Source organism: Pan troglodytes, chromosome 2 (genome assembly GCF_028858775.2).
Source record: "Pan troglodytes isolate AG18354 chromosome 2, NHGRI_mPanTro3-v2.0_pri, whole genome shotgun sequence".
Classification (NCBI taxonomy): domain Eukaryota; kingdom Metazoa; phylum Chordata; class Mammalia; order Primates; family Hominidae; genus Pan; species Pan troglodytes.
Window position 1 is genome coordinate 57,748,418 of NC_086015.1, and position 21,002 is coordinate 57,769,419.

The 21,002-nt window shown below is 46.0% G+C and overlaps 1 protein-coding gene across 26 annotated transcripts in view; it reads left to right on the forward strand.

Annotated features, from left to right (window-relative positions):
• CACNA1D (calcium voltage-gated channel subunit alpha1 D) overlaps positions 1–21,002 on the forward strand; it is a 317,826-nt gene that overhangs the window by 212,420 nt on the left and 84,404 nt on the right. For 20 of the 26 annotated variants that reach the window (XR_010155607.1, XM_016941300.2, XM_016941295.3 and 17 more), the window contains 7 exons: positions 11,143–11,230; positions 11,523–11,582; positions 12,596–12,622; positions 15,158–15,318; positions 16,278–16,503; positions 16,636–16,843; positions 19,723–19,843. Coding sequence is in view for 25 of the 26 variants with exons in the window: in XM_016941300.2 (XP_016796789.1) it covers positions 11,143–11,230; positions 11,523–11,582; positions 12,596–12,622; positions 15,158–15,318; positions 16,278–16,503; positions 16,636–16,843; positions 19,723–19,843 (891 nt within the window). In the remaining variant the exon portion in view is untranslated. The remainder of the gene's footprint in view (positions 1–11,142; positions 11,231–11,522; positions 11,583–12,595; positions 12,623–15,157; positions 15,319–16,277; positions 16,504–16,635; positions 16,844–19,722; positions 19,844–21,002) is intronic. The other 6 variants (XM_016941301.3, XM_016941303.2, XM_016941302.3 and 3 more) reach the window with 1 other exon arrangement.

The window sequence follows — 21,002 nt, forward strand, 5'->3', positions numbered from 1 at the left end:
TTATCTTTTCTCTCTGATCTGCTAAATGTCACTGCCTGCATCTGTGATGCCCAACACTGGCTGTACGTTATAATCACCTGGGGAGCTTGGATGCTTCTTGATGCCATACTCCACCCTCTAAGACTCTTGATTAATCTTGGGGTGGGAGCCAGGGGTGGCTCTTTTTCATTAAGGTTCCCTGGGGATTCTAATGTGAAGCTAGGGTTCAGAACTCCTGAGTCCAGGATGCTATCAGTGGCTGAATATCACACTGTTCCAGGCATTCACTTGAAAGAAGAGGAGAGGCAATCAGGCCTCTAACTGAGCTGTCTGGTGACTGGTGACAGGTAGCTCCAGCTTTGTGCATTCATAGAATATTTAAAATGTCAATTTCATAAATTTGCTATTAGAAAGCTGGTGTTACACAATTAACTGAATGGACAAAATTCCCTTTGAAGTGAGTTCCTGAGCATTTGGTAAATTTTCAAGGATAATTTATTTAACTTTTTGCTGAGCTTCAAGTTTCTTAAGAAACCCTGCCAAATCTCAAAGTGATTTTTTTAGACATATGCAGCTGCTTCTGAGTTAACAATGGAGTTTTGCTAGGACCATTAAAATCTGGAAGCCTAAAATTCTATTTTAAACTCTTCTCATTGTCAGTGATTAGTCTTTAAAAAAAAAGCATTAAAAATGAAATCATTTTAAAGGGAGCTCATTCTAAAATTCTGGCCAGAAAAGCAGGGCAATTTTATTGTAGGAACTATTAATGATTAATAATTCCTCTAAGTAAAGATATTTGATGCCCAAAGAAAGGGAGGAGCATACCTGAAACTTCATCTCTGACCACAAGGGCAGCCTCTCTTGTCTTCTGCTTCTTCAGTGGTCCTGGAGGCTATGGGCACTGCCCCTGCCTGCCCGGGGACTCCGCCACCCTGGGGCTTGGTGGAGCAGGTTGCCCTAGTTGCCTCTCTTTTGCATGTGCTACCTAGTTGCCTCTTACTGCAATGTTTGCTTTGGGGGTGGACAGAAAACCAGGACGTTATAGCTGGTTGCAAGCATAAGGCATAGCAATTTGCTGGTCCTGTTTTGAAAGACTGTGTTTTGAAATTTTGATTTACAAAACTGCTTTCATCACCATTGAACTACCTCAAGGCACAAGTTCAAAATGGAAAATACTCAATTAAAAGCTGTAAAGCAAACAGCAGCAGTTAGAGTGGCATACGGTAAATATGCGTCCAGGTCAAGAGCCCTCACTGGAGAGGCAGCTGGAAGTGCTTTCACTGGGAAGTGGGAGGGCTGACTCAGGGGCTGGCCCTAGGGTCAGTGGCTGGACACTGTCTCCATTGGGGTGGCACTGGGAGTAGTTGTCTGGACAGGCAGACTCTCTCCACAGGGGTGATAGAAAGCAGTGGTAATTTCTAAAAGTGCCTGCATGTCTGCCATCACCTTCAGCCTCCTAAGAGCTGATGGGAGCTGGACTCAGGGACTGTTGCCCCACTGTGGAGACAAGGAGTGGGTACTCCAGCCAAGTTTGCAGTCTCAAATCAGGGTTGTTTTATTTGTTTTTAATACATTTTAATTATGGAAGTAATATTTGCCTACATAAAAAATTCATGTAATTTCAAAGTATATAAAGTAAGAAAAAAATTCTCTCTTCCTTCTCCTTAAAGAGTGGCAGACTTAGAAGTTTGGGGCCTCTACTTCCCCACCTCACTGCACATAATACATGACACAGACAGCATGCATATAGCTTCCACCCTAAGATGCCCAACACAGGTATTTTTCACTGAACCATGTACCACAGATATTTCCCATGTTTTTAAAGCAAAATGTTGGCTCTTTTCAATAAATTGCCATTATAAAAACGGCTACAATGGACTATGCACTCTACAGCACGTGGACCTCTACTTTATAGAGGTCTCTCCACCATGAGACCATCAGCTCCATGGGCGCAGCAGGAATAGGGTCTGTTTCTGCCCTCTGTTGTGTGGCTGCACCCAGCACAGTGATTGTCCCATACATGAGCATGCTATTACTTCCTTCTTGAATGAAAGAACATAGAGTAATAATAACTAGCATTTGTCAGGTGCTTTCTGTGTGTGAGACACTGTTCCAAGGGCTGTGGGTGAATACATTCATTCTTCTTCACACAACTCTGTGAGACAGGAACTTGACAGATGGGGAAACTAAAGCACAAAGCAGTTCAGTAGCTTCCCAAGGCCATGTGACTTACGTGGCAAAGCTGGGATTTGAACCCAAGCTCTGCCACAGTCTGCAGGCTAACTATCATTAACCCCTGCAAACACATGCCCCTGTGTCTGCGTGCTCGTGTTCATGGTTTAGTGGGAGAGGATACAAGAAAAGGGTCTGCTGTGTCAGAAAGGATGCACATTTTAGGAACGTGAGTATTCTGCCTACCCATAGTGTGCAGGTGTCTGTGCTGCCCATGCCCTTGCTTACTCCAGCATTCCTGCTGCTGTCTCACACTGCCTCGCACAGCCCTCCCCTAGAGCACAGGGTCCGTACTCTAAAGACTAGCTGGCTTAGAGTGATCATGGAATCATGGGGCTGCAAGGGGTTAAAGATCCTAGAGTCATTTCTCTCGTGACCTGGTGGTCATGGGAGAGTCGTAGTGATGACAGTAGTGGTGGTTGATTGTGCCTTGCCAAAGCTGGGCACATTGCTTTTATTACCGTCTCCACTGTTCACCTCTTACAACAACCTTACGCAGTACAGGTCCAATTATTATTGACATCTTACAGGTGTGGGGGAAACTAAGGCTTCACAGTATCAGGTAACCTGTCCACGGTCTTCTGACACGGAAGTGACAGGGCTGGGGTTAGACCTGGCCTGTCAGAGTCCAGAGCCCACCTTTTGAACTCCCACCTGTCCTGTCCCATATGGTAGTGCTGTTTGGAATCACATATCCAGTCTGTACAGGGCTCCTGACTCCCCCTAAAGTGCCTTTTCCTTAATACCCTACTTAGATGGGAAGCCAAACCCTGGAAACCTTTATCTAGCATGGGTTAGCTGGTTGTTGATTTAGAACAGGTTCTTAAAGACAGGTGTTTGTGTAATAGCTGTGGAAAGGGCACTTCCTTTCCGCTGTTCTGATGCTGAGCTGGATTCCTAGCAGGAGGGGTCTGGGGCAGGCAGGCATCCATTGCGTGAGGCAACCTGGCTGGCAGGGCTGGCCGCGTGGGGCCCTGGTTTGGCTGCTGTTGCTGCCCTCTGCTGCTTCGTAATGAAATTGCCTGTGTTCAACCTGAAGGGGTCACAGTGGCCGACTTGCTTAAAGAGGATAAGAAGAAAAAGAAGTTTTGCTGCTTTCGGCAACGCAGGGCTAAAGATCATGGTAAATTGCTGAGACTGAACTTTCTTTTTCCGCAACATCTCTGATACCTTTTCCTTGCACATAGGCATTGTGTGAAATGCATGTGCCGTGTGGTGTGTTCAGAAGATGCCTATATTTTAATTGCTTGATTTCTTTCTTCTTGTCTTTTTCCAAAATAACGTGCCCTTACCAAGATAGCATTGCAGTTTTCTTTTTGTTTGAACTGTACCTTATAAAGAAGCAGCTGAACCAACTCAAAAAATGTACTTGATTCAGCATGAATATTCTTAGACTGGAAGACAGACTTTTAAAATACTTTTCCCCAAATGATTTTTTTAAATTTAAACCATTTAGAAGTTCCAATAATGTTATTTGATTGATTTTTTTTTTCTCCAGGCTACATGTTTCAAATTGCTTCTCTGTCTTTTAGTCTCTGGCTACTTTGCCCAGGACTATGCCAAAGCTAGTAGTGGCAGCTTTAAGAATGAAATTAGCTGGGTGCAGTGGCTCACACCTGTAATTCCAGCACTTTAGGAAGCCGAGGCAGGAGGATCACTTGAAGCCAGGAGTTTGAGACTAGCCTGGGCAACAAAGTGAGACCCTGTGTCTACCAAAAATTGTAAACAAACAAACAAACAAACAAAAAAATCAGGTGTGGTGGTGCATGCCTATAGTCCCCAGCTACTTGGGAGGCTGAGGCAAGAGGATTGCATAAGCCCAGGAGTTCGAGGCTGCAGTCAGTGATATTGCGCCATTACACTCCAGCCTGGGTAACAGAGTGCAATCTCTGTCTTTTAAAAAATAAAAATAAATAAAAATAGACTTCAGGGATGCAAAGATTTGGGGGCACTTGCCTTTGAAAGTGAGAATGGGCTCATGTGGGAAAGTTACATTTCCAGCTATGTCCTAAAATAATGCTAAACATACCCTTCCTCAGAATCCCTGGAGTAGCTGTCAAGCCCATCCCCAGGCAGACAGTTAGGTGAGCAGCTGGCTCCCTGCCTTGCTCTGCCCAAGTCATGGCAGTGGTTCGACAGCAGCACAAAGCTTTGCCTATGCACACCAGCACAGTCAACCCAGTTCTGCCACCAGGATCGGCCCTGGTCACCTGACTCTGGGGAAAGTCTGTTTAAGAAGATTCAGACCGCAGGGACGTGAAGCCAACAACTAAGGGAACAGAGGGGACACACTGTACTCTTTTCTTTGAAGTGGCCTCTGCCCCCATGGGAATGCTGAGCTGAGAGGTTATGGGACGCAGATGGGAACAACCCGTGGATATCTGAAGAGGGTTATATTAGAGTCCAGGTCTCATCAGAAGGCCTAAAAGTGAAAAGGAATTAAGAGATTATCAGATATAAGCCCTTGTCATTCAGCACGTTGTGGACCCCAAAGGAGGGAGAAGAGAAGGTGGAACTTGCCTGAGGTGGGACAGTGAGTTAGGGGCAGAGTTGGGGCTGCCTTTTTTATCTGTAGCATTCACGGAAGGTTTATGAACAGGAGGCTGGGCTTGATGCAGCACCTGAAGGTGTCTGCAAGAAGAATGGCCTTCAGCTAAGCAGGAAATAGTGTCATGGACATAAGAAAAAACATCTTTAAAGACTGACATAGGGATATATAGCTCTGGAGAGGTTACCAAAAGGAGATAAATGATTTCTGTCCCCAGAAAAGAAAACGCTCCTCCTTGGTTCTGCCTTCCTGAATGCAGGCTTGGGCCTTGTGATTCTTTAAGGATTCTTGTGGCTTCTCCATTGTCTTTCTGAGATCTGCAGGGAGAGGAAGCAGGCTGACACATTTAAGGAACTTTATTTTGAGTGGGAATGGCTTTTTATTGACTGAAATACCTGGGACTCAGGAAGGACTCCGACCCTGCTGGCACCAGGTGGGGCACGAGCCCTCATATGGATGCTGGGCTGCCCCTGTCCCTGGACACGCGGAGATAGTTATTGTCTGGGCATAATTCTTGCTTGAGACATGGAAACCTTGGTCTGGCCTTGACCTCCATTCTCCAAGAAGAGCCTGGCTTCTTTACAGCAGCAAGAGGCTGTTACTCTGTGGTGGCCTAATGTGTCTCTACTAGCATGTGCATGTGCCTTTAGGGGGTGTGTGGGCTTCTTCTGGATTTGGCAGGCCTGTACGTCATGGTACTGCTCATGTTTGTCATGAAAATAAGATGAAAACATGAGGTCTAGGTGTCAGGTACCCTGTCCCCTAGGAAGGCAGCCACAACTCAGCCACTGCTCAGTTGTCCAGCCTCACCCCCTACCCTTACCTTTGAAAAGAATGAGAAGCTTTAGGCTGCTTGGAGGTGGAAGGAAATGCTAAAATAAATTCCTGAGTGTCCAAAAACCTGTCCTGTGGAGAACAGAGGAGTGAGGCTCTGAGGCCAAAGACATCTGTGAATGAGGCTACTAATGGGACAGGTTCTAGAAGGAGGCTGGAGGGCTCTGGGCTCAGTTTGATGTGTGGCAAGCCTTCCCTTCGGGGTGCCTTGACTGGAGGACTGAGGCTCTCCTGTGACGCCCTGAGGCCTCTGGGGAGCTACTGCTTCCTGTGCTGCACCCCATTCCCTGGGACATTCTACATGCAGAGCACTTGGACTCAGTTCTCCTGTGCAGGCTGCTGGCTGGACCCCTGGCTTCCCTCCTGAGGGTGGTGGGCAGGGGCTCACTTCTTGTGCCCTCCCCTCCTTGCAGAGCTGGGGGAATGCAAGGGAAACCCCCTGGTCGTTGGTAGTAAAACCAGCCAGCATGTGGGCGTTTCTGCCTTCCTGCAGTTATAGCAGGTCAGAGGTAAATGGATCTTAGAGATGATACTGTCCTACAACTCATCTTACAGATCTGGTAGCCAAGCATAGGGGAAAAGAGGCACTTGTCCCATTGTCACCTGATGATAAGAACCAGGCTTTCCTGACATTTCTTCCATCATTTTTTACCTCATCAGCCTCCATCACTGAAGGTTGATCTGAGATTTTGCTATACGTGTTAATGGTGAACATAATTTTGAGGCTGCCTGCTTAGACCCACACATAGACTCATTTGCGGGGTGTGTGTGTGTGTGTGTGTGTGTGTGTGTGTGATTTGCCTCCAAATTCACAAGCCTGACACATTTGGCTGAGGCGAATGTCGTCCTTCAGCATAAGAGTAGATGGATAAATGTCTACACCTTGGTGAAAATGCTAGTTGTGCTTGCCTGAGAAGCAGCAGATTTCCCTGGTTTACTCTGTGTGGCATTGCCCATGATAACATCTGGCCCAGTGCAAGATCTTAAAGAGAAGCACCATGACCCACATCCACAGAGAGTGCTCCAAGTAGGGGCCTGGCCCGGCTGCCCATGCTGCAAAGGCCTTGGAAACTCTAATTACAGTCTGGGACATGCAGGGCTGCTGTCTGCCACCATCCTCTCACCCCTAGTGGCACCCAGGCCCCCCCCCCCCCCCACCAATCTCAGTGCACCACACTGTAAGCCTAAGGGTCTGCCCTGGAGCTCTTCCCAGAGATCCCAATGCCTGGAATAGATTGCAAAATATAGGCCTTGAGCTTCCCCGGATTTTCAGCAGGCAAATTGCAGTGTCAGCATCCTCTCACAGGTCACAGGCTTTCCTAATGCTTGGTTTTTCCCAGACTCACCGAAAGTAGTTTTTAAATTTATATAAAAAATAAACTTCTCTAACAAAGCTCTAACATTCCAGTTTCCTGAAATGTGTCAGGGAAGAGGCTTCACAGCTTGTTCATGTGCAGATGGCCCCTGGTGCTTATTTCTACAGTAGGGGACTGGCACTTGTCGGCAATGTGGGGAGGTCTGAGGGGTCTGCCTGCACCCCTAATAAGGCCTAGCCACTTGTCAGCAATTAACACTGAATCCCTGCTGAAGGGGACAAGGCCATCACCTAAATGGGGCAGTCACAACGCTATGGAAGCCAGTTAGGAGAAGCCCATGTATTCCGGTAATTTGCCCATGGCTTTACCTTCATGAGTTTGTATGACTCTTTCTGTCTGGATTTTTATAAAAGCCCAGTCGTCACCATTGCAGCCTGATTTTTGTGCTGTCCTCGGTCACTGAGCTGATATCCTGTAAGTGATCTGGTTATATGCCAGATTTTGAGTGGTTAATAAAGGTCATCAGAATAGTAAACCAGCACTGGTAGATAATAGACTCGTTTGGCTTTTTGGAACTTGTTGATTTGTGGAATTTTAAGTACATAACACCAAAATGTATACCCGTGAAACCACAGTACATACTTGAAAAGAATGGTGAGTGGAAGTTAGGAGAGATTTCTCAGTCTCAGCTGTGTGTCCCAAGGCATTTTGGCCAGTTCTGTCCTCTGAGAAATCAAGAGTTTGCTCACGTATTCTCAGAAGCCCCTTCTGGTTCTAACAGTCTATGATTCTTCTCTTTATTTTTTAAAAACATAGATGAGATCCTATTGGGGCTAAAGGAAGGGAAAGTCATATTAATTTATTAACATTAAAAAAATGAATGCCTAATGCAAGTGAAGGGTAAAATGCTTTATTTTTAATAAATGAGGTCTTTGTTATACCCACTGAGCCTGATCTTTTCAAATATTTTCAGAAAAGGGTAAGTGTGATATTTCTTTTGGAAATATTTTGGAAAAGGATCCTGTGATAGGGAGTAAGTGGCTGGAGAAGGTAGGCTGCCAGGGCCCTGGTCACAGTGCATTTCCTCTGCCCAGATTTAGGGGCTGGATCAAGGGCTGTTTCCAGGACCAAATGAGGTCTCCAATTTCTAGCGTAGGCACTGTCCTCTTTCTTTCCGTCTGCCTCTGCTCCTCCTCAGCCCTGGCAACATCTTTTTGGGATATATTTATTTCTTATGTGCCTGTGGCTCTTTAGGTGTCAAACAACTATGACAGGAGAAGTTGCTATGTCTACAGTAGGCAAAGTTAGACAATAACTCAGCTAAAAACAGAGAAAATACAAACCAAGAATGATGGCCAAAGCTGATTCAGAGGTATGGAAGATGGCTCACACTAGATGCGTCTGTGCGACGATGAAAGTGGCCAGGGCAAAGTGACACTGGATTGGTCGCTTTGCTTCCAGGGAGCTCCAGGAGAGCTTTTCTGAGATGATGGAGTTAACATGTGTGGGCCTCACTGATCATCCAGCCCTGGGGACCCAGCACTCCGCATGCCTCATCTCATTCTTACCCTTTTACAGGTGAGGAAATGGAGATGTACGGAAGTCAGGTCACAAACGCGGGGTTAAACTTAGATCTGGCCAACCCGCGCACCTGCTCTCAGCCACTATCCCAACCCAGCTGAAGGACAGAATCAGCTCAGAGAGCAGGAGGACCCTGCCTCACCCTCAGTGGAGCCCTGGCACAGTGCTGTGAGACTATCTTCCCTTCTTTGTTGCTGTTTGGGGAGTTCGGTTTTACTTCTTGTCTTTCCCCACAGTTAGTCTAGGGAGCAACTAGAACATTTCATACACTAATAGTTGGCAGGGGGCCAGAAATGCTAACTGATGACCCCGTTCCCATAGAAAATATGTAATTTGTCTGTTTCAATCAGATTGTTTTTAAAATGAAGCTTTAGAATTGAAATGCTGCAACTGTACCGTTATCAGCATGAGACACGACTCCAGAGATTAAAAAGCCACAAAGACTTAGTCTTTTCAGAAGTTTGCTCTTTTGAAAATAATGACTAATGTTCCTACATGATTAATATTAGAACTATGAGATAGCAAACTGTTAAAGATGGAAATGATCCTCAAGATTGTGGAGTTCACACCACCATTTTAGAGACAGGAAAGTGAAGGCTGGAGAGAGGTGATCCATTGCCCAGGAGACTCAGAAAACAGGACCAGGCCTGTGGGTTCCCCACATCATACTGCCCTCAACTCCTGGTCCCCTCAGTCACTGCAGTAACCACTAAGGAAAATGCCGCACAGAGTTAACTCATGATCAGATGTGAAAAGGGTCTCCCACTGTGATTTTCTTTGTTGGATTTAACAATCTCCTCACCTTTCTGCTGAATCAGAGTGAGGAACAGTCAAGGAGAATTGCATGAGTAGCTTCTTGTGTGTCTGTGTGTGTTAATGGAGTTTTTTTTTTTTTAAGGTTTTTCCATGATTAGAGTCGTATTTTTTGTTTGTTTTTGTCCAGTTTTTTTGTTTGTTTGTTTCTGCATGAAATAATGAAAAAGTAAATCAAGGTTTGTAATTGGTTTCTTCTGACTTAGGAAAGAAGAAAATTATTCTATGAGAGTACCAGCGATGTAACATGAGTCTATAATTTTACTCACTTGGTCTTAACTTTTGACACCCTTGCCTCAGTGTTCCTGGGCATGGCGTGGAGGCTCCCATGCAGGCAGGCTCAGTTTCTCGGGCACTCACAAGCGGAACGGATCAGGGATCTTCTTTGGTATCCTCAAGAAACTTCTCAGACCACTGGGTTCCTTGAGCCAGGTTCCACCTCTATCCCTGCTGTTACCTTTATGAAGTCTGCTATGAGCAAGGCGGGCCGAACACAGCCCCCTACACGAGCTACCTGATCCAGCTCCTTTCCCCCTGAGCCTGGGCTGGGCCTCAGAATCTTCGCCATAGCGCTTCCAGCCCACTACCAGTATTTGCAGATGAAACTTGAGGCATCCTTGCTAAGGGGAGCCACACGGGCCGAGCCCATGGGCCAAGCTTTCCTGAAGACATCGTAAGGTCTGTAAAAACGGTCACTACAGTTCAAAGCCATGCCTCAGGAAAAAGGAAGTACACATGGATTCTCTTCGGTGGCTTCCTCTTTTACCTCTGCCCCCTGGCAGAATTAATCCTTCTTTACTCTGGAACCTCCTGCACAGACCCCTGAGGTAGCTCTCTTCACAGCTGATGGAAGTGAGCTGGGGGCTGCCTGTCCCTCACCCCTATTCCAGGGGGGTGCAGTGCTGTGTGCCATCTTTTTGCCCCTGCCCTCCTCCACTGCCTGGGCTCCAGCATGTGTTCGTGATGTTTATGGGGTTGAATCAAGTGGATGAGAAAAGACGCTCATGCACCAGATGGTGGCCCTGGGTGGACCCTGGACCTCCACACACTAGTGGGCGTGTTTCCACATTTCCTCTACTTCCGCTCAGGATCCTACCATGGAGAAGTGGGACGGGCCCAGAGACCCTAGTCATACTGAGACCAGAGTCAACCTTGCCCTCTGCTCACTGGTTGATAATGATCTTCTTCTTCCACCCGTAACACTATAATTCCTTGGTGCTCTAGTTGTTCTTACCCAGCTTACTGGGTAAGAACTTTCTGCGTATTGGCTTCACAAGCTCAGCAGAACTTCAGCATCAGGTAAAATAGCAAAAAAATAGAGTTCTTAACTCTAAAAAATGTTGTGCATGGTACCTTCATGCACTGCCTTCACAATAGCTCTTCTCCCTCAGTATATTTAAAATGATTGACTCATGAAATGTTAGGGTTATTCACAGATGTTCTATATGCACCTTTTGGGGCAAGCAAAGATGTACCTGTAAAGTACATTTTGGTGGCTTCTCAGTGTGATCCCAGAGATGAGGAGGATAAAGTGGTGCTATACCCAGCCACAGGATTCACTTTGATCCCTTAGCTTCCTTTCTTGGAAATGTCTAGGGGGATAGAATGTCCTCCTCGAGGGGGACTGTGTTCCCTACAGGCCATGGGTGCAGAGACTCGCCTGCAGTGGAGGTGCCTGGCTCCTTGGCACTCCCTTAGCCCACCTGAGCCCCTGAGGGCCCTTTTCACCCTCCTCCTGGGTTCCAGAGGTCTGCTTGGTGGCAGAGGCTCCCACCTGGCCTGCCTCTCAGGCGTGCAGTGTGCCCCGCATGTTCTCTGAAGCCCGTCTTCTCCCCACAGCTAGCATGCCCACCAGCGAGACTGAGTCTGTGAACACAGAGAACGTCAGCGGTGAAGGCGAGAACCGAGGCTGCTGTGGAAGTCTCTGGTGAGTGTGGGGAGCACTTGCCCTCTTTCCCCTCCTGTTGTCTCAGAGAAGCAGGTGGTGAGGAAGACGGCCCAGGCTGCAGCACAGCCCTGGGCCATCGCCTTGGGTGTGGCGGGTGGGAAGGCTTCTCGTACCCCACGCCACGCTTCCTCCTGTGCCAGGGCTATCCCTCCTGCACACCTCCCCACCCACCACCCCCACCCCCCCGGCCCAGCATTTCACATGCCTCTTCCTGTAAGTAGAGCCCGTGAAGAATGTGGTGGTTAACCTGGCCACCTGCTGTGTCCATTAGGTGCTGGTGGAGACGGAGAGGCGCGGCCAAGGCGGGGCCCTCTGGGTGTCGGCGGTGGGGGTAAAGGCCTGATTCTCCTTCCAGCCTGGGTTTGGCATTTGTGCTTTTGAAGAAGAGCTTCTGTGGCAGAGTTGCTGACTAGAATGTGCTACGTATTTAAGTTTTCCTTTGCTCATGGGACCTTCCTAACCTCAGGCCTGGCGGTTGGATGACGAGGCCCTGCCTTCTTGGTGCCTGGCACTTTTTCCCTGGAGCCCTGCACCAGCCTTTCCTCATGATGGAAGGCACCATTGCATTAACACTCACTGGCTTTTTTCTAGATGATTTGGGCTGTGGCAGCTGGCGGGGGGGCTGGGGGGGACCAGCAGTGCAGAATGTGCTGGGCACTGCCTGCCGTGGGGGAGCCCTGTGCGGTTTGGTTTTGTTTGCTTCTTGCTGGTATCCTTCAGGTCTTATCTCTGTAAAGTGCAGGTGTCATTTTTAAGAGAACTCAATCTTACTCTTGGCAGAGTTTCATAAAAATGATGTGTTATGGGCAGAATATGCAACCATTTGTGAAGTGATTTTGCCTCCATTCTCTTGCTCTGCCCTCTCTGAGACATCATGAAGCAGACAGAGAATGGGTTTGTCATCCCCATTTTACAGATGAGAATGCTGAGGCCCAAGACCTGCTGCTTTCCCATACTCACCCAGTGGGAGAATGGCAGTGCTGGGACTCCTAGTGCAGTGCTCCCTCTGCGGTAGTAGCAGCAAATGCTGCTGTCGAGATGAGTGGCAGGAGAGACTCTGCTGCCTTCATTTTGGCCCCTGCATCACTGCCTGCTGCCAGGGCCTGCAGGGAATCTGGCCGAGTCTTCCCTGACCTGGGCCTCGAGGGTGCTCAGTCTGCTCCTCTGGCCCTGGCAGCATCCTGATTTCTGCTCTGGCCTTGCCCCCGCTGGCCTGCTGTGGTAACCAGGGGTGCTAAGTCCAGGCTGTATGCATGGCTTTTATGATATCTCAGCTGAAATGATGGGGAGTGTGTGCTCAAGCCCTCGGAACCAGAATCTTAACACTTTTTGTCTTTCTTTCAGTCAAGCCATCTCAAAATCCAAACTCAGGTCAGTATCTTCCTTCTGTTTCTTCGTTAGCCTGTGTGTTGCCTTTGTATGTTCTCACTTCTGAATTTTACGTAGTATTGCTCTGGACTTGAGTTTTCCTCTGTGGATTATAACATTGATACTGAATTGCAGTCAGTCAATTGAATCCTATGAGCCTGCCTTAGGGGGAGATCTTAGGTGCCAAAGATCTCCCTCAAAATAAACCAATAAGACCCAGTAACGAGTTTTGCCTCCCCATTAATCCTCCTTATCCTCTGAGTCATTTTCCTAAGAGAGCTGCTGCTTGTCACTTTTCTGCTCGAAAGCTTTCCATAGAAAGGGAGTTCAAGAAGTCTTCCAAGGTACTAGCATTTCTTGATGTGCATGCGGGTTACGTGTTCAGTTGGTAAAACTCATTGAACCATATACCTATGATTAGTGTACTTTTTCATCTGAGTGTCATTTTTCAACAAAAACATTTTCCTACTATATATAAACACTAACTTAAAATAGGCAAAGACCTAAATATAAAATATAAAATCATGAACATTCCAGAAAGAAAACAGGAGAAAGTCTTTGTGATCTTGAGTTAGGCAAAGGTTTCTTAAGATACAACACCCAGTATACTTTCTGTAACAGAAAACAAACAGATAAATTGGTCTTTGTCAAAATTAAACTTCTGTTCTTCAAAAGAAAAGAAAAAGGTTAGCTTCAGACTTGGAGAAAAATATTTGCAAAGCATATTTGATAAAGGACTGGTATCCCATATATATAAAGATTAATGCATAAAGAAGAGTGTCAATAATAGAAAAACCCAATAAAAAATGGACAAAATTTTTAATAGGCATTTCACCAGAGAAGAGATGTGGATGGCAGATAAGCACATGAAATGACCATCAGTTGTTACAAAAATGCACATTAAAATCACAGTTAGATACCACTACACATCTGTTAGAGTGAATCAGATTTAAATATCTGACAATGACAAGTTCTGACAAGGATGCTGATTGGTGGGAACTTTCATACAGTGTTGATGGACATGTCAAATGACACAGCCGTTAAAAAAATAGTTTGGTAGTTCCTCATAAAGTTTAAACATATATTTACCACGTTTATATTTGGCCCAGCCATCCCACTTCTAAGGTGTTTGTATAAGAGAAATGAAGATATATGCCTACATACAAAGTTGTAACATGAATGTTTGTACCAGTTTTATTCATGCTTACCCCAAGCTGGAAGTAACCCAAAGGTCCATCAAATGTGAATGGGTAGACACACTGTGGTTCACCAGTATGATGGAGTACTAGTTTATGTCTGCTGAGTTATGCATCCCAGGAGAAACCCAGCTGTGAGCGGGACAGTCTTTAGTGTCCTTAGTAGAGTTTTTCCACGCTGGCCAACATGTTAGAAGCTGCTCTTTCCATTGGAACCTGCACAGCAAGAGTAATAATAAAATACACCTTACTTGATCCAGGTTTTGGTAAAGAGTTGGCACAACTCTTTCTCTGCTCACTTCCTGGGTTACAGATTTTCTTTTTGCCTAGCAACACAGCTGAGTCAGCCAGGGCTGCAGCTTGGGTAGCCTGGAGATTCCTCTTGACTCAGGCCCCCAGAGGAAATACCCCATTGTCGTTAGTGAGGCAGCACAGCCTGGAGAGGACTGACTTTACCAATTGGCTGACCTTTTCATGGGATCTGGGTCGCTGAGCTGCAGCTCATGGCACACTTTACCAAAGCATCCCCTTGTGGCAGGGAAGGTTTTCTAGAAGGAGACAGGCTAAGGGAGAGAATATTTTCTCTAATCACAATCAGGAACTGAAGGTAGGTGGAGGACATGCTACTTGTCTGTTTGGCTGAGCTCATTTTATTTTTATGAAAACACGATTCAATATTGGCTCTTCTCCTAAAGGTATATTTTGAGCATCACTAGTTAGAAAGGGCACCTGATGACTCAGTATGAAGATTCATGTCCTACTCAGCTTTGAAAACTCTGCCAGGCTCTGGAGGAACCTCAGAGATTTAAGAAAGTATTGAAAAGGTTCCCTTTAAAAAAAAAAAAAAAACTAGCTTTGTAGCACTTTGCTGCCTGGTAAATTCTGTATGGTGATTGAGATGCTGCAAGAGATGTGTATAATAAGCGAAGTGGCTCTCTGCACTGATTGCATGAGCAGATCCACGTCCCATATGGTGGATATAGGAACTGCATATGTGTGCAAGTGTAGTTTTGCATCTGCACGTGAATCTATGAATATCTAGATTTTCTAACCCACTTAAGGGCTGCATATGACAGATTCTGGAGTTATCTATAAGCCATAAGGAAGGACTGATAGCACGATCAAGTCAAGATTATACTTTTAAAAGTCGCATTTTAAGACCAACATAATTTTTATGATGAAGTCTGTTAGTTTCTGTGCCATTTGTGCTCATCTTTCTTTCCTGCACTCCCACCCCAATCTAGACCTCCAGAGTGAAAGCCAAATTATCTCTCAATCATATTTATTGGATACTCAGATGCTGTATCTGTCATCTACGTAGTAATGTTTGCTTGTCTTTTAGCCGACGCTGGCGTCGCTGGAACCGATTCAATCGCAGAAGATGTAGGGCCGCTGTGAAGTCTGTCACGTTTTACTGGCTGGTTATCGTCCTGGTGTTTCTGAACACCTTAACCATTTCCTCTGAGCACTACAATCAGCCAGATTGGTTGACACAGATTCAAGGTACAAGCAGAGGCCATTCCTTTTTTGTTCTGAACTAGAGATTTCTGTAGCTGTCCAACTGCCATTTGGTCTTATCTGATCGCTGCATGATGAAGTATCGCAACATTTCTAGTGAGGACAAACTTGGTAGAACCATCCAGACACAGCAACTACCAGAGCGAGGGTGCCATCTGTGCCGCGTGGTGAAGCACCTTGGAGCCACTTAATGCCGAGCATCTAATTGTCCTAACCCTGAGCCAACCTAGGACCAAGAATTCTTGGAGCTGGAAGGGACCTCATAATCCCTGCTCCCTGCCCTCATCGGGGAAGCTTCATTTTCCCCTATAGTACTTCTGGCACATGGTTTTGGTTCCCCTGCTTTGAATGCTCCAGCACTGGGGTGTGGGACACTCATCCCTAGAGACAGCCCATTCTGGGTTTGACAGTTTTGAGCCTTTGAAAAGTCCTTCCTTTCATCCAGTCAAACCCGTTTCCCTCTACCTCTCCAGCCTGCTTGGTGATATTTTCAGCTGTTAGAAATGACATTGATAGGTGACTGCTTATGATATCATCATGCCATAAATGAATTCAGACAGGTCTTTTCTGTGTGATTGAATGAAAAAATATGTATAACCTGATGGTGTCAACGCAGAATCATAGGCTTTTGGGGCTGGAAGGCATCAGAGATTATGTGATGAGCTGCCCCTTCCCATTTTGTCATCAGTGACACTGAGACCTGGAGAAATCAAGTAACTTCTCCAGAGTCACACACCTAGCTAGTAGCAGAAGCAGTACCAGAACCTGGTGGACAGACTGTCCACGCGAAGGCCACGTTTCTGTCCTGAGTGAGGTAGTGAAGAGAGAGACAAGGTATTGGCGTATTTCCTGTGGGGCCTGATAGGGAGGGAGGTGTGAGGGGCACGAGCAGTCTGAGTGTCTTGCAGGAGACCCTGAGGATGGGTGCCCCTTTGTCTTTCCAGATATTGCCAACAAAGTCCTCTTGGCTCTGTTCACCTGCGAGATGCTGGTAAAAATGTACAGCTTGGGCCTCCAAGCATATTTCGTCTCTCTTTTCAACCGGTTTGATTGCTTCGTGGTGTGTGGTGGAATCACTGAGACGATCTTGGTGGAACTGGAAATCATGTCTCCCCTGGGGATCTCTGTGTTTCGGTGTGTGCGCCTCTTAAGAATCTTCAAAGTGACCAGGTAAGGAAATGTGGGTCCCACTGCAAATGTTTTATGAACATGAGGCAGCAACCAGTCACATCCCTGGGCAGGTGATGTTCTGCTCTGTCCTGCATGGGTGTTCTGAGCTGACACCCTCATCTTGACTTATAGGCACTGGACTTCCCTGAGCAACTTAGTGGCATCCTTATTAAACTCCATGAAGTCCATCGCTTCGCTGTTGCTTCTGCTTTTTCTCTTCATTATCATCTTTTCCTTGCTTGGGATGCAGCTGTTTGGCGGCAAGTTTAATTTTGATGAAACGCAAACCAAGCGGAGCACCTTTGACAATTTCCCTCAAGCACTTCTCACAGTGTTCCAGGTGAGTCCTCCCTCCATTCCCCGAAAAGCACTTCGTGAGTGGCAGCTAAAACTCCTCTGCCTTCTTGTCTGCTCACACTCAGGAAGACAAAAGGACTCTATTTTTGTTCATCTCTGCCCTAATCATAGCCTGGTAAATTTTGTGCCATTTAAGTTATTTGTTCTGCATCATCCTCCAGCTGTCTATCTTAAGTGATGTAATTTTTTTAAAGACTTCTAGCTACATTACAAAATAATAAACCAAAAAAACTGTTTTTCACACTCAAGCTCTTCCAAGAAAACTTTTTGATTGATTTTATGAGGTTTCTTTGAAATAGACTCTAAAATTCTTTTCTCTTTGGTACTTTTTGACGGCAGGCCAGTTCATAATCCTAGTTATAATAGATTTACACAAGAAGTGAATTCTCATGCCTCCATGCTTTGGTGTGTAGTTGGAGGAATCAGAGTGGTAGGAACTGTGGCAGCCATTGGCCCCTTCTTTCCTCCTCCTGGGATGCAGTGAGGACACAGAGATTCTGAGGGTGCCTGTCCTGTGGGGCCTCTGCAGGCAGTAGCTGAGAAGGGAGCGGTGGTTGCAGAGAGGCACCGACGGCTCTGCTGCGCAGAGCAGCAGCACATGCTCCCCTGACTCTACGCTGAGGTGCTCAAAACCCTCCTCCTTGGACAGGGTCAGATGGAGAAGTTTAAAAGACCCACCTGTCCTCATTGCTTTTCCTGTGTGATGTGAGCTGCAGAGCCCTGCCAGAGAGGAAAGGCAGCAGACAGCTGGGTCCTGTGGTGGCCCTTTCCATGCCCAGCTCTCTGCTGTGGATGAGTCACTTACCCATTTCTGAAGAAATCCAGAGACCAAAGGGAATGATCTGGACAATTCTCTCCCACTTGGTCATTTTCAGGTATATATAATCTGCTGTAAGCCATAGTTTTGTTGTTTGAATTATACTTAAATTTTGGCTGCTGATCAGTGATTCTTTTTTAAAAAAAATTTTCTTTCAGAGAAACTGGTGTCTTTTTTTTTTTTGGTAATGCATGCATATGGCACAAAATTCTAATGTTACAAATGAGTAATAATTCTCCCAGCCAGCCACAAATTTCCTCTTCTAGGAAGCAACCACCATTAAACAGTTTCTTGTGAATTCTTAGATCTGCATTTTCTGATAGCTACAACTCAGTTAAGCTACCTATAGGAGACTTTCCACAGACAGGAGCTCACTGTACGTGCTGTTTTGCATCTTGCTTTTATCACTTCGAGTGTCCTCAAGAGCCTTCCTGCTTGGTCCATAAAAGGCTGCCCCTCCTTTGAAACGCTGCATCCATGCGGTCGTAGATGTGCCGTTGTTCATATGACCAGTCCCTTGCTGACAAGCATTGAGTTCTGTCTGGTCTTAGCCCACATACACAGGGCTCCAGTAGGTGACCCTGAACACGCATCAGAGGGCACATGTGTTGGCTGTAGATCTGTGGGATAAACTCCCAGAGCTGGAATTGCTGCTTTAGAGGGTGTGTCCATTTTAAATGTTGACACACGTGCCCAAGTGCTCTCCCTATGGTTGTATTAGCTCATTGTCTTCACACTGCCCATTGCCTCACTGCCTCTCCCCTCAGTGGAGAGCATGCTTTGGGATGCCCATCAGATAGGTGAAAATGGCATTTCATTGTACTTTTAAAAGATACTGTTCTTATCAGGAGTGAGGTTGAACGTCTTTTCCTATGACTCAGAGCCATCAGTAGTGCCTTTTCTGTGAATTACTTTATCTTTTCAAATCATTTGCCCATTTTTGTTTGGTTGTGATCCATAACAGTTTAAATTTTAAAAATATCTAGTTCAGATTGAAGATAAAGGAGCTCTGTCTGTCGTCAGAAGATAGCATTTTTTTCATTACTGTTCTTATTCATCTGATTCTATTTCATCATGGATTGAATTATCAAGTATGATCAGTAGAGAAGATTAAATTTCAGGTCATTGGTGATATCTACTCTTGAGGTAGTTTTGTAAATTTACATGAGACATTTAGAATTTCCTGCTTCTGTAATTTCATAGGTATAATTATCCATTTCCACAGTTGATGGACTATGTGGAATGCTATGCAGCAGTTAAAAGAATGAGATGCACCTTCTGACACAGAGGGTCTCCAGAGTATGTTGTTGAATGAAAAAACAAGCCAGTTGCAGAAAACTTTGCATAGCCTGATATCCTTTATGTCTGAAAACTCAGAGAAGACACCTAGTGCTTGTTTTCTTTGTGTGTAAACGTGTTTAAATCTGTAGTTGAAGGTTCCAGAGAGACACAGAAAGAGTATGCTTTCTGGGGAAGGGACTAAAACTGGGCTGGGGTGTAATCAAAAAGCACATGAATCTTGGCTGGGTGAGATGGCTCATGCCTGTAATCCCAGCACTTTGGGAGGCTGAAGTGGGCGGAACACTTGAGGTCAGGAGTTCGAGACCAGCCTGGCCAACGTGGTGTAACACTCTCTCTACTAAAAATATAAAAATTAGCCGAGTGTGGTGGTGGTCACCTGTAATCCCAGCTACGTGAAAGGCTGAGGCAGGAGAGTTGCTTGAACCGGGGAGGTGGAGGTTGCAGTGAGCTGAGATCAAGCCACTGCACTCCAGCCTGGCAATAGAGCGAGACTCCATCTCGAAAACAAACAAACACTTAAGTCTTAATAATAAGGTTATTTTTTTTCACTCAAAGAATTATCTATTTGTGTAATTAAAAAACAATGTTTTAGAAATTCCATGGGATAACAGATGGATTTGTTCAGTGCAAACTGGACTGTGAAAGGCAGCTTAAACCAGATCTAGGCAGCCACCGAGGGGCTCTAAGAGAGCGGCTGCAATTTGTGAATCCACCTGCTGGCTGATACCAGTTTGGCTTCTCAGATCCTGACAGGCGAAGACTGGAATGCTGTGATGTACGATGGCATCATGGCTTACGGGGGCCCGTCCTCTTCAGGAATGATCGTCTGCATCTACTTCATCATCCTCTTCATTTGTGGTAACTGTATCCTTCAAGCCGACCAGGCTTTGTTGTTGCCGTCGTTATCTGGTTTTGTTTTTCTTCCTCTGCATTTCTCTGTGGTGATGGTGGTGGTAGTAGTTGTGGCAGGGAGGTAAATGCCTTTACCTTATTAGCTCAATATCTGCTTTTCTTCCATGCTGCTGGGGGACAGCGTCCTGTAAGCAGAATTCCAGAGAGGCTTTGAGGGATGCGCTCTGGCTAAGAGAAGCAAGCCCAGGGAAGGAGCTTGAGACAGCACACATACTGGTCCCAGAGGTCACTCAGTTTGGCATCATGTCTCCTGTACAGGTCCCGAGGGATGGCTGAGCGCAAGGCCAGGTGGTTCTTTATGTTATCATTATTGGGAGCTTAGGTGTCCATCTGTGACTTCCTAAGACCCTTCGTGACTGATGACAGCCATCTTTGTGGACTGATCTGTGCTCCCCTGGGCTAATTTCACTTTGCTGATCTGTCCATCTTTGCGGATCAAGTGTCCATTGGCTAGCTGCTAAATCATGCTGCATAACTTCTCTCTGCCTTACTTTACCCCTTTTCCCTGTCGAGAGGCACCCTCTAATCCTAGACTTCTGGAATTGGCCCTTAGATCTGTATTTACCTCATTCAGACCCTTCCTGATCCTATAGCCGTTGGTTCTCGGTGTTTTATCTCCAGGTCCTCCATGCCTAGCACCAGACCTGGTACACAGAGGCCTTTAATGAATGTTTGATGCATGAACGACGTACACACTCATGATACTACATCTGGGTTTTCACCCTTCCATTTTAAAAGGTCCTAATCTGGATTCTGCTTCTAAGGTGGCCCAGATCTCTGTAGGTGTTTTCTTCTTTATCTTGTCTGGCTCACTGATAAATTTTCTTCAGTGTGGTAACCTCAGTGCAAACCTGCCCCCTTTTCTACAAGGACAATGCTTTGTGCTATAAGGTGTTTTATAAAAACCCCATCTCAACACATATACATCCTTGTAGTCCCTTGACTCGGCTCTAAGGCCCCCTCCACAAGAGCCACCCCTGCCCTGTCTCCCACCCAGAGAAGGTTCTTCTACCTCTGAGCTCCCCCTCAGATTTTATCCACGTCTCTTACCGCCTGTAGGTTCTTCTGTCTACTGGATTTTTATTTATTTATTATTATTATTTTTTAGAAG